Source organism: Argiope bruennichi, chromosome 6 (genome assembly GCF_947563725.1).
Source record: "Argiope bruennichi chromosome 6, qqArgBrue1.1, whole genome shotgun sequence".
NCBI classification, from domain to species: domain Eukaryota; kingdom Metazoa; phylum Arthropoda; class Arachnida; order Araneae; family Araneidae; genus Argiope; species Argiope bruennichi.
This window is the reverse complement of record NC_079156.1, coordinates 115,136,761-115,150,506: the sequence shown is the minus strand read 5'-3', so window position 1 is coordinate 115,150,506 and position 13,746 is coordinate 115,136,761. Positions and strand designations below refer to the sequence as shown.

General features: G+C 30.7%; 1 protein-coding gene across 3 annotated transcripts in view; it reads right to left on the bottom strand.

The window, feature by feature from the left end:
• LOC129972346 (fatty acyl-CoA reductase 1-like) overlaps positions 1 to 13,746 on the bottom strand; it is a 69,375-nt gene that overhangs the window by 19,732 nt on the left and 35,897 nt on the right. For all 3 annotated transcript variants that reach the window (XR_008784851.1, XM_056086453.1, XM_056086452.1), the window contains exons 4-6: positions 11,208 to 11,383; positions 7,847 to 7,919; positions 2,729 to 2,841 (exon numbers count right to left, since the gene is read on the bottom strand). Coding sequence is in view for 2 of the 3 variants with exons in the window: in XM_056086453.1 (XP_055942428.1) it covers positions 2,729 to 2,841; positions 7,847 to 7,919; positions 11,208 to 11,383 (362 nt within the window). In the remaining variant the exon portion in view is untranslated. The remainder of the gene's footprint in view (positions 1 to 2,728; positions 2,842 to 7,846; positions 7,920 to 11,207; positions 11,384 to 13,746) is intronic.

The window sequence follows — 13,746 nt, the reverse complement described above, 5'->3', positions numbered from 1 at the left end:
AGTAAGGAATAAAAACAAATGTCTTTCAATTTTCTTTTTTTATTGACAAACATTTGCAAAAAATCATAAAAATGCGTATGCCACAAAGATATACACAACTTTCTGCATAGGCATGTCAAATTATAACTGCTACAATTGACTATAATAATTTTATTTGAAATGATATAAACAAAAGAAAATATCTAACTATTTGAGGAAAAATTATTGCTCATATTAATTTCGGAATAAATTATTTAGAAACCGGGAAAAAAATTTCTGAAGTAAAAATTGTTGGAGTAAATAATTCAAAGTTGACAGATTTGCTAACGAATAAATTTCGTAGTAGATGACTAAAACAAGACATTAGATAGTTAACATGAGATATTTGGCAGGAATGCAAGTAATATCCCGAATTAGCTAGAGGCCATGCGGGAAATTTGATGGGGTCTCCGAAGTTCAATCCACCTAGCACGACGGGAAAAAAAACAATTGTTGATACAAAGGCCCAGAAAAAAAATAACATTGCTTTACATTTTACATTACATATAGAATTGTGAAGTATTAAAAATACATTAAATGCACATTAACTTTTTACATTAGAGGAGAACTAAGACATTACATTAGAGGTGAGTTTTGAGAAAATGTTTTTGATAGAAGATTTAATGACTGGAATTTTTAAGAATTCTTCGCCTTCAAGACACATCCAATTTCTTCGCCATCTGAGTCATATTATATTATATTCATATATAATCTCGTATTCATGATTCATATACGATTCATATATTATATTATGAGTCATATTATTAATATTTGGCAGGAATGTCTTTCTTTAATGCTCGAAAAATGTATATTAACATTTCTTCGATAAATGTCATCTGCCGTTTCTTCAAAGACTCAAATAGCATAGCAAATTATACAAAATTCTATTCACTATCGGATACGGTCAAGGGCCTTTCAATGAAAAAAAAATAATTGTAAGCGAAATAAAGAGCAGAAAACACTTCATTTTTTAAAAGAAATATATTAGCAAGTCAGTGTACTTATGGGTATCTTATAATCTGATGAAAAAAATGTTTAATATTTACACATAAGATGGAAGAAAGATCAAATCAGCAAAAATTAATTACTTCCTTTGAAGTAAAAAGAAAAAAAACTGCTATCGATCATACAGATGATTATTTAATAATTTTTCAATGAAAATAAGAGAGTGACCTCTTTTTATTTATAAAAAAATACCATTAATATCTTAATATACCCGAATAACATATTTTTAAATCGTAAATTGTAATTTATAAAATCTTGCTTTGTATCATTTAAATAAAAGCTAGTATATACACATTTTGATTACATTACCGGTTATTATTAATAGAACATAATAAAATTAAATAGACTTTAATGCTTTGAATTTAACCATATTTTTAGATACGTAGGTGGGGGAAATTATTTCTAACAAAACAATTCTAAGCCGACTATTAAAAATGAAAAATGAAAAATGTCAAAAATTACTAGAATTAGTGATCGGACAATTACAAGTTCTAAATGCAGCAAAGGATTTGGATCGAAATAAAAATAGCAATTAGTAATGTTAAATATTTACTAAAGTTTTGTTTCCAGAGAGAAATGTAGACCATTTTTGCAATTTTAAATGCTTATATATATATATATATATATATATATATATATATATATATATATATATATATATATATATATTTCATATTTTTACAGCAAATGTTAAGTTATCTATCAAGCATACTCATTTCTTTTCTAAGTTTATATCTTTCAAACGCATTGCAATTATAATGCTTATATACTTATATACTTATACTGAAAGCAAAAAAAAAAAAAAAAAAAAAAAAAAAAAAAAGGGCATATACAAAACTACGGGGCCAAATGCTATTCATCTCAGTAATAATTTAAACCAGATCATGGAAATCTCATTTCTGCCAAAAGAAAGTTCAAACACTCACCACCAGGTGTGAAATGGCGCTGTATGCAATACTGGTAAGCAAAATACGACATGAAGAAACTGGTTTCAAATGTGTTTAATCGTTTCTGAAACATGTTACAAAGCATCTTCAAGGTGCGTTATCTCAAAAGGACTGCTTATGGCGATGATCTGAACAATTTGGCAGAACTGAAAGAAGCGATGCACCGACATGTTCGTAACATTCCTCCTGATATGCTAAGAGCTACTGTTGAGAATGCAGTAATGCGATTTAACTTGCTTTCAGAAAATGATGGACGTTCCTTTGAACATGCTTTGTAACACTTTTAAGAAACGAGTAAACACATCTTAAACCGATGTATTCATGTCCAGTTTTGCTTAACAATATTGTATACAGATCATTCTCCCCACTAGTGGTGAATTTTTGAACTTTTTTTTTTGTTTGTGGAAAAGATAGCCCATGACCTCCTTCAAGCTGCTACCAAGTTTGATAATAGTTGATCCTGTGGTTTTATTTTTATGACCATTTGAAAGTGGAAATTAGATTATAATTACCCTGCACTTATACTGAAAGCAAATAAATAAATAAATGGACATATATTTTAGCTCAGAAGAGTTTTTGTTATCTTTTTATTTTATACACGTAAAGAACTATTGTTTACTCATTATTAGAAAATTGCAGTAATTTTGAATTATCCTTCATGCATAATTTTTATATTCTTTCGTATTTATAATGACACATATCAGAGAGAGAAAAACATAAAGACGTTCAATTTGTAAAAAAGGCGTTTAGTAACTTACTTGAATGCATCAAGAAATTTTTCTGCTCTGAAAGGTAGTCTATAAACGTCTTCTTTTAAAACACGGTTTAGGTGATTGCAGTTAGTATATGCTGTAGAAGTGAATACTAAAGCCTAGAAAAGATATTAAAAAGTTTCAAAGATTTTTTGAGAAGTACAGTCGATCAAAAATGCAATTGCACATTACATGCTATTCAATAATTAGTTAATGAATATTAAGAGTATAGACATATGTCTTCTTAAATAAATAGCTTGTGTCTTTATAAATTTATGTTTATAGAATTGAAGCCATTTTGGGCTTAGCGAACAGATTTGATTCCGAATGACAGCGTGTGAAAATCCGAAACTAAATGAAAACATGAATTTACATTTTTCAATATAGAGTGTAGTTGTAATAAAAGTTAATCTTTGAAATGGTCATAAATGGAAAACTATTAGACCAAATGTTATCAAACTTGGTAATAGTTTAAAGAAGGTCATGGGAATTACTTTTCCGCTCCCCCCCCCCAAATGCGCAAAAACTCACCTGTAATGGAGAAACGGCTTTGTATGCAACATTGTTAAGCAAAATAGGACATGAAAGAAGACATCGGTTTCAGGTTCAGACAAATGTGTTTAATCGTTTCTAAAACGTGTTACAAAGCATTTAAAATGTGGCTTCCACCGTTTTCTGAAAGTAAGTTAAATCGCATTACTGCATTCTGAACAGTAGCTCTTAGCATATCAGGAGGAATGTTACGCACATGTCGGTGCATCGCTTCTTTCAGTTCTGCCAAATTGTTCAGATCATCGCCATAAGCAGTCCTTTTGAGATAACACACCTTGAACATGCTTTGTAACACGTTTCAGAAACGATTAAACACATTTGAAACCGGTTTCTTCATGTCGTATTTTGCTTGCCAATATTGCATATAGCACCATTTCACACCTGGTGGTGAGTGTTTGAACTTTTTTTGCTAAAAAAGAACTTTTTATGACCTCCTTTAAACTATTACCAAGTTTGATAACATTTGGTTCAGTGGTATTTCTTTTATGACCATTTCAAAGTGGAACGTTAATTATAACCACCCTGTATATTAAGGAATAAAAACTCTTTTACGGTATTTCTTTAATATTAAAAGCTTTTCAATAAAAAATGCATTTTTAATCTTAAAGACTTATTTTGTCTTTTTTAAAATTTTCATTCACATTTGAAAAAAATTATAATACAAAACATTTTGATGCCAATGAGAGCACCAAAAGTTAGACATCCCTTTTCCAAATTAGTCATTTTTGTTGAGTTGTTGCTGTTATTAATTGATGTGCAGATGATCAAATGCCTTCTGAAATAGTTGGATTATAGGCTCCTTTGGAAACATTTGAAGTTTGCATACGTTATGAGAAAAAAAGTAAAATCCTTAAAATGAAACAGAATATGACATCACGCTTTATTTCAGATTGAGATGATAATGTCATTCTTTTTTTAAAATAAATGAAAACGATTAAACAAAAGGAAAATGAAAATAGTTTGATCGAACAAATTTAGTTTGTGATGTAAAATATAAAATTTCGTTTCTACTTCGGAAAGTAAAATTTAGATAGACAGTTGTTGATTTTTAGACAGTTGTTGATTTTTTTAAAGTCTTTGCTTCCTAAAAAAATGTGCTAAAATGAAATTTCATAATCTTGCATGCTAAGATGAATAAACTAAAATTAACTGAATAAAATGAAATTACAAATTCAAACTTAACAATTAAATAAGCCGAAAGTCTCCTCTTTGCTCAATATATTGTAAAATAGATAGAAGCTGGACGACAACAAAAGTCTGTGCTTGCTAAAAAAAAATGCGAAAATGAAATTTTATAATCTTGCATGCTAAGATGAATACACTAAAATTAACTTAATGAAATAAAATTTCTAATTCAAACTTAACAATTAAATAAGCCGAAAGTCTCATCTTTGCTCAGTATATTGTAAAGTGAATTGAAGCTGGATGAAACAGATTTTTATTTCTTTATGATTGTTTCGTATAGTGTTAAAGTAATGCTTGGGAAGGATTGTGCACATCGTACGGTTAGAGATGATGAAATAAAATAGACCAAATGTGAAGAAGCGGCTGCCTGTAGGAAACAAATCGGATTTCACAATAGTTTTTTTTCAAGGTTGTGGATGAAAATCCAAGGTTGTGGATGTCCAACAGGAACATAGATGAGATGAATAAAAACGTAAATTTGGACTGAAGTAATAAATATAATTCAATTATCAGTTTTTTAAAAATTAATTTAGATTTTTTGAATATGAAAGTCTTATGGAATAGGAATAGCACCTATTTCAGAATTGTAATGGCTGCTGTTAACCATGGGTTCCATCTCCAACTCAGTAAATTATAAAGAAGTTATTTTAATCGGTGCAATACTAGCTTTTCACTTTTCAAAAAATGTCATGCAGAAACAAATCTTGTTTAAATATCATCTAATATTGAAACAAGCTATTGTATCAAATGTTTTATATAACCATTTCTCAGACGGATATTTCTCTATTCAACTGGTAATCCATATAATTATGGACATTTTTAATGCACAGTGCATCTCAGCAATCTTATATAAAAATTTAAATAATCTGAATTTATTTTTTTACTTGCATGTATGTAGATATTATTGCAATCGTCAAAAAAAAAAATCTAGAATGTGAATTATTCTCAGCATTTTAGAACTCCCTAAGTTCGAAAACCATTTTTTAAAATTTTAATTCTAACTAGGGTAAAATTCTTCAAATACAGCAGCAAATATTTAAAACCTTAACGATACACTTACAATAGAGTAGAAGAGAATAAATGATATATTAGAAAACCTTCTTGTTCGTAAAAGAGCGTTGTAAAAAAAAAATCGGTTAAACGAGTCTATGTGGAATGTAGAGATCGTTTAGAATCGAAGCATAATCAAATACCTTATGGAACTCCTTAACATCCAATAAAAATGCTTACAAACCACCTTCAGACATCTTACACTTGATCTAGTAGGATTTGAACAGAAATTGTTATAATGGCTGCATTATCAAACTAGTACAACCAGAACAAATTTTATTCAAAGAAATCATGCCCTCTGAATGATAAATCGATGACATCCTAAGAACTCCACAAAGTAATAATGCTCTTTGATATAATGGTATCGCTAATATCATTGTGAAAATAATTGTTAGCTCTTTCTCCAGTATTGGCATAGAATGAATTCTTAGAAATTTCGGAAACGCTGTAAATTGATTTGGCCATGCGCTTTCACAAAAAGAGCAATGGAGGACTCACTATTAAACCTTATGCAACAGTTGTCCTTCTCTTCACTTTTAATAAACAGTTGAATTTTCTTTTGCAAATATTTATCTTTCATTAAAAATTAAGATTATTTAGTACCCACTAGAGTATGATCCTAGAAAAGAAAAGTCAATTCACGATGTATTACTACATGTAAGATTTCCCTCAGAGAAAGCGCAGAGGCAAGAATAACTTGCCAAGCTATTTCAAACACAAAGGCCAGGCGTATTGGACAGCCACAATACCGAGCCATGAAAAAAGTTTTACTTTCTAATTTACAAATATAGTCTTGATAGTCCTTTTAAGACGAAATATTCATATAAAAACAACAAAGGGCCATTCCACGGAGATAAGGCACAGATATTTATCCATGGTTAAAGCATTGTTAAATATGAAATATCAGATGCAGAGTCACAAGTAGATCAATTGAAAGTATCAGCAAAGTGTCATAGAATTCGTTGTTGCAAACAATACTAGGCATTCAACTCCTTGTTAGAAACAATACTAGGTAATAATGGAATTACTCATAAAATAAAGCAAGTTCCATAGAAAGTTAACATTTCGTTAAACGAAGAACTATTACTTAGACAATAAATATTTTGGTACATTTTGATATAGTAATGGGCAATAGACTGGCTATGAGATGAAATAATTATTTTTCAAGTTGCAGTTATTTGCATTTAAATAAGATGAATTCTTATTTTGTAAAATATATCATAAAGATTCGTTTCTATAAAGAAGTAAGTATGCATCGAGAAAAATTATTATTACCTGATATGAAAATATAATATACATATAAAAAATATGAATAAAGAAAAAAACAGTACAATACTTCTTTTTTATCGTCATTTATGTAATGTATCTACCCTTAAACCTTTTTATTGATGGCATTCCTTTTTTCAAGTCTACTATTTTTCACAATTATTTTGAATCCAATTATTTAAAATTGTATATGTGAAGGTTTTTCAAAACGTAAAATAATTTAATAGAAAAAAAATTTATTCTATGTTTCTATAAAAAAGTAATTATGGTGTGTGTATATATAACATTATTTTGTTTGAAGCAGAATGCAGGTTCGAAGCAGTGAAGATCCGTATTGGATTTTTAATTTCGTTTTATTCTCTCTTTAATATCCATCTCGGGAAAGCAATTTATTTACAAGCAGACGCAGTGCGACACAAAGGCAGAAGTAAGAAAGAGGGACGAAACAAAATATCACTAGTCTTGTATAACATAAGATTCCTGGCCACGCGCCCATTCAATACACGTTTTGACTTTGAGAAGGGCAACGGAAGTATCACTTTCATTTGATACGTAGCACTGATGGCACATTATTTTTTTACAAAGGAATTAATTAAACCGAAATTGGAATTGGATCACGAAATAAGAGAATATTTTAGAATGAAGTTACGATGGGCTAAATTTAGACACAATCTTGTAAATTAATTAAATTGAACTTAGAATTAAAATATCATTACATATATAAATATATATAGTCCTTCATATAAATGTGATTCAAGTGCACTTAAGGTGCATTCAAGTGATTATTATCAAATTGAGTGATATTTTTCTTGGATTTAACTTTCATTGATCCATAACATTTCATCGATTCAATATTAACTGTCAGGATACTTTTTTGAGGAATTCTGCAACTATTGAAAGTATGCACAAAAGATGAGTTCGTAGTTCAAGCGATATTTCTTTGTGTATTGATTCACATTGCATTAAATAAATATTATAATAAATAATATATATATATATATATATTAATATAAATTATATATATATTAATATAAATAAAATCTTCTGGAGTATAAACCAAAGAAAGCTTACTTCAAACTTTTTCATTCTCCTACACAATTCAATGACGCAATTCAAAGATAAAACAACATTTAAAAACATATACCTAGAAGGGAGAAAAGGGATTTTTACTAAATAAAAGTTTTCCAATAAGTGATACAGATGTTTATCAGAATAATGGAAACACCTGCGAATAAATGTGACATTTTTTAATGCGCTTCTCAAGCATTCAAATATAATAATAACCACCAGATTTTTTATAAATAACAATTTATATATTCTGGTAGTATGTGTTAGCTTTTTTTGTAGTTCTGTAATTGATGGATTTTTTTTTTTTTTTTCAAAAGCGTAAAAGTTTGGACCTTCCATATTTTCAAAGAGGCCAAATTGTAGGAGCGTGTCTAGCTGGAGGAAGTGTGACCGAAGCATCTCAACTTCTAGGCGTTTCTAGAGGCAGTCGAATCTAAGCTGCATTACATGCCAAAAGCGGTCCTACACCAAACCAATTAAGGATTCTTTATAAATCGAAGGTGTTTCCATTATTTTCATAACCACCTGTATATGATGAGAAAAACATTTATACTAATTATATACAAAAGGATAATAGAAAATATACTAGTTATCAGTTTACTTTAGTTTAATTATATTAACGTCCCGTTTTAAGGCAACACTAGGGTTATTTTGGGACTGACCTCGTAATTTTGAACCGCGGTCAGATGACGAGAACGACACCTGCACTGGCACCCTCCTCTCCACACCACACCAGCGGGAGGACGTTTGGTCATGACGGATTTAACGCGCAACAGACCCCTTTACAGGACGGTTCTTCGATGGAATCAGGTCTCGAACCTAAACCCCTCCGGTTTCGAAGCCGAGACCTTACCACCAGGCCACCGCGGCCCATATTAGTTATCAGAGATTCCTTCATTGGATGACATAAATATTTAATTTTTAAAATTGGAATTTTAACTGTGTTTTATCACATATCTGTAGGTATCAAACAAAATTTTTATTTGTCTATTCAATTTATTCGGAATAATCGATTTTGGTTTCTTTCCTTGTTTAGAATTTCATAATAGCATGATCTAGACAATTATCAACAATCTCTATGAAATCTAATAGAATTATGTTAGTAAAATACGGAAAACTGCAAGTTTTTTTTTTGTTCTAATACCCTCGATATATTTATACAATTAAATAAAAGGCCGTTAATTATATGACCTTGTATTTGCTGTTAATTTTATCCTACTAATGCAAATCGCATTTGTTAAATAAGCAACAACAACAACAAAAAAACTGGTAAACCATCTGAGGATAATTTTTTTTCTCATTTCAGTAGGATGAGTATTGAGTATTTAAATATATTTCAGGATGAACTAAAAGTCAAATATTGACAATTTGCTTCATTTATAAATAAATGGAGCACAAATTATCAATCGATTAATAAAAAAAAAAAAAAAAAAAATAGGTTCCTAATTTTTGTCTTGAATAACAGAATCAATGCCTTCAGAATTTTTTTTTTTTTTACTTTAATATTATCAATTATTTGTCAGATAGATAAATTTTAGGGAGGCAATCTTTTAAACTTGTTCTTACGTCATTATAAAATTTATATAGGTTTCTATGACAGTGGTACAAATATTTTGATATTGGATTAAATATATTGTTACGAATCGGTAATGCTGCTTCCCAGCATAATTGGTTCCATAATCAGAAAGATTGTTTTACAGTCATCGACATTGGACTGAGTCCGGGTGTCCCGTCGTAGGTCCCAGAGCTTGGCTACAAACTTGGTGACCATTTGGATACTTTGGCGCCAAAATAGATTATACCCGAAACATCGAGAATTTTCCCTATCCGTCCATTAGGAACCGAGATAAGCCTCGAACGTTCCTGATTGGTTGAGAGGCTTCTAGTCCCGCCTCCTGACACCTATAAAAGGAGGCAGGCTGCAGCTGCCAGAGTAGAATAGTCGGAATCGACGATGAAGAACCAGTCTTCTAGAGATTAGCAGAGCAGCGACGGAGTCAAGCTAGTGCTGAACTTAGCTGTGCGCTACTGTCTGCAGTAGAGTCTTGTTGTGTGCACATATCGGCTGAAGATAATTATCTTCTCTATGCTGTATATAGTTGTGGTCTTTATGCTGTCCTGTGTGTCTTCGTGTAAATAAACGTCGTTGTTTTATTTTCTACTGCCGCTTGCTGATTGAGCGTTCTTCACACCATTTAACTTCCACTATCCAAACGAACAGCGGAAATTTCGTAACAATATTATAAATATTTGGGAACCAAAATTCGTGTAAGTTCCAACCAGTTTCATGGCCTTCACGAGAATGTATATGTACTTACCAACAGTATTTTTTTAATATATATATATATATATATATATATATATATATATATATATATATATATATATATATATATATATATATATATATATATATATATATATATATATATATATATATATATATATATATATATATTTCATATAATGGTAATTTTTACTTTATTTCCTTAGTCCTCTACAATTGCGACATCTTGCTTGGCGTTTGTATTATATTTTCTCCTTTACTTGCTGATGTATTCTTCACCTTTCAGCATTCTCGTTCCATTTCTTCGTATTGTTTCCATAATCTCATTTTTTTTTTTAAATTCTGCCGATTCCGCTGATTTATGATTCTACTTACAGGATTCTACTTATGAAAATAGGTCTTATGAAATTACTTCAGGAAATTTTTTCTGTTAATGGTTATGAGAATATAGACATTTTATATATTCATGTTTTGCATACCTATGTTACCTTAGTACTGTATAATAAAGGTGGGTTCACACGAAGCCAACTATTGCGCGCAGTAGAAGGTTATGCCTACTTCAGGAAAATCACGTAACTGCGACGGGACAATGGCAAATGGCTGTCCCGTCAGGACAACTATTAGCCATTGTCCCATCGACATTGTCTCAACTGTTCACACGGGGACAATACAGGGACAACAGTAGAGAGACAACAATTGCGCACAATTGTTAGCCTCGTGTGAACCCACCTTAAGAGTGATTTTGACTGTATTAGAAATTATAAAAAAAATATTGCAGGAAAGATTTGTCTTTATCTAGTTCGTAAACTTCCAAAAGGGTGTAAATAGGTAATCAGTTTAAAATTTAACTTCTTTATAGTTCAAAATATGTAAATTATTGCCACATTATGACGCACAAATTTTTTATAAAAAATATTTCAATTTCAATTTCAAAAAATTCAATTTTAAGAGTTGGGATTTAAATAGGAATTTAACCTCATTTGCCATTGCTTTTTGGTTTAACCTTTTTTTAAAAATATTCACATAAACAATTCATGTAATAAACTTTTGGACAAAAATACAAAGTAATATCCGTACTTCATAGGTCTCGTAAAAGATAGATTAGCTGCACAGTGAAATACCATAGATACTTCTTCAAGTAGTAAGCTTGTATCTTCTTCACTCATTCCTAAATTCGAAAGTGTAATATCTCCAGATATCACGTGTACTTTGTTCAACTGCTCTTGATTCTCTTCTTTGATAATATCGAAAATCTTAAAAGTGCAAAACAAGAAACATATTAGAAAACACAAAAACATCAACATTGATTGAGTTGAAAAAATCTTCACAGCTACATTAAATGAAAAAAAAAATTAATTTCTTTTTTTAATCAATCAATTCAATCTATTTAGAATTTTACTTTTCATTTACATTATAGTATCATAAACCTAAATCTCAATGAAAAATCCGTTCTTGGGTTTTTGTTTGGTTTACCGATGCCTACTCGATTATCCCAAATTACGCAAGAGATAATTGGAAATATAAAAATAAAAGCTAAATTCTCATAGGAAAGTATAGTCGAAGAAAAATCAACACCATGTGCTATACAGTTTGCTAGTCAGCCAGGTAGATGGATTTCAGAAGTAAATATCAGATTATCTACTCAAAGCATGCAACAATATCCTTGTTTTTAGCATATATACAGGGTGGTTATAATTAAAGTTCCACTTTGAAATGGTCATAAAAGGAAAACTACTGGACCAAATATTATAAAACTTGGTAATACTTTAAAGAATGTCATAGAATATTCTTTTCCACCAAAATAAAAAGTTCAAAAACTGACCACTGGGGGGAAATGGCGCTGTAGACAATATTGTAAAACAAAATAAGACATGTAGACATCAGTCTAAAATATGTCTAATCGTTTCTGAAACGAAACTGTTTGTGGGGTTATGTAAAACCTCAACATATGCAGATGTGCTCTACGCGTCATTTGGTTTTCCAGATAAAAGTGAGCCTTTTTTTTCAAATCTCTCCTTGTTACAAATCAGCATTGTCTCTAACCATGCTTTTCTCGTTAAATGTTATTATGAATGCCATTTGATTGGATGCAATTGATTGGCGTGCTTTGCAAAGGTATCGTTGGATAATTTTACAGATGGGTCCAAAATCGAAGGAAAAACCGGCTTTGCCTTCTGCGTCTTCCAAAACGAACAAATCCCTCATCAGTGGTCGGCAAATTGAACGAAAAGATTTCTGTCTTTCAAGCAGAGCTGCTGGCCATTAAGGAAGCATGTAAATGGGCTAGAAAATTCGATCATAATGCTGAAATATGGAGCGATATTGAGTCCAGTTTAAAAGCCATCAGCTCATTTTTCACCTCAAGCCCAATTGTTCAGGAAATGCAAGCCATTCTGCTCCCCCAACCTTCTATTAAGTTAGGATGCACATTGGGCCACAACGAAAACGAGGCTGCAGATTCCCTAGCTAAACAGGCCATTTATAAAGGTACGCCAGTTCAATACCCAGCTCCTAGAAGCCATCTGAAAAGTATTCTAAATACATTAAACCTATAGCGAGGGCAAGAAGAATGGGACAATGGCTCAACTGGCAGAAACATCTATCAAATCATCTCCAAAATGTCCTTTAACCCATCATCTTGGAACAGGTTTGACATTATCTTTAGAACTGGCCACGGACCTTTCCTTTCATATTTCAGGAGATTCAATATTAAAGTATAGGATCAATGTGGCTGCGGCTAAGTAGGCGATCTCCTTAATATGCCACTAGTTGCCCTTTAACCACATCTTTTCATCTCAAAAAACCCACCCACAACCTAGAAAATATCTGGTGGACCAACGTTATGAGAAACAAGATGTCCAAGGTCAAAATTAGAAATCTTGTGCGGTTCCTACAAGAGAACGAGGAATTGATTTCTCCAGACTCGAGCCCAGTATAAATTTTCGTTTCGTTTCTCAATCAAGCTCTTCTCCAGAATATATTAACTTCAATAGATTTCATCTACTCATACTCCCCACCGAACACCTTCTTCAACATTATAATATTCTATATAGTTACTATTTCAGTGTATTGTATATGTAAACTAAAAAAATTTTTTTTCTTAATAAATTGTCCCACATATATCCTTTCAACCGACAGGGAATTCTAGAGATTCCAAGTTCGGGGATATTCTGTGGCGAAAGAAAGAATGTAAAAGGAATACATTAAGTAAGAGGGATGTGCTAAAAGCTCTTGATAAGAATACTGTAATGTGATTTAACTAGCTTTCAGAAAATGATGGATACCACATTGAACATGCTTTGTAAACGTTTTCAAAACGATTAAACACAATTTAAAACACTTTCTTCATATTTATAGCATTGGGCAATAATTGGGAGAAAAACATATTTTATTGTATAATATCAAAGCCTATTTACAATCTATTTTACAATTTTTCAATATTGTAAAATATTTCAATATTGTTTTATTTAACAATATTGCATACAGTGCCATTTTTCCTTGGTGGTGAGTTTTTGAACTTTTTTTTTGTGAGTAAAAGAAATTCCCATGACCTTTTATTTAAATATTATAAACTTTTATAAGATTTGGTCTAATAGTTTTCATTTGATAACCATTT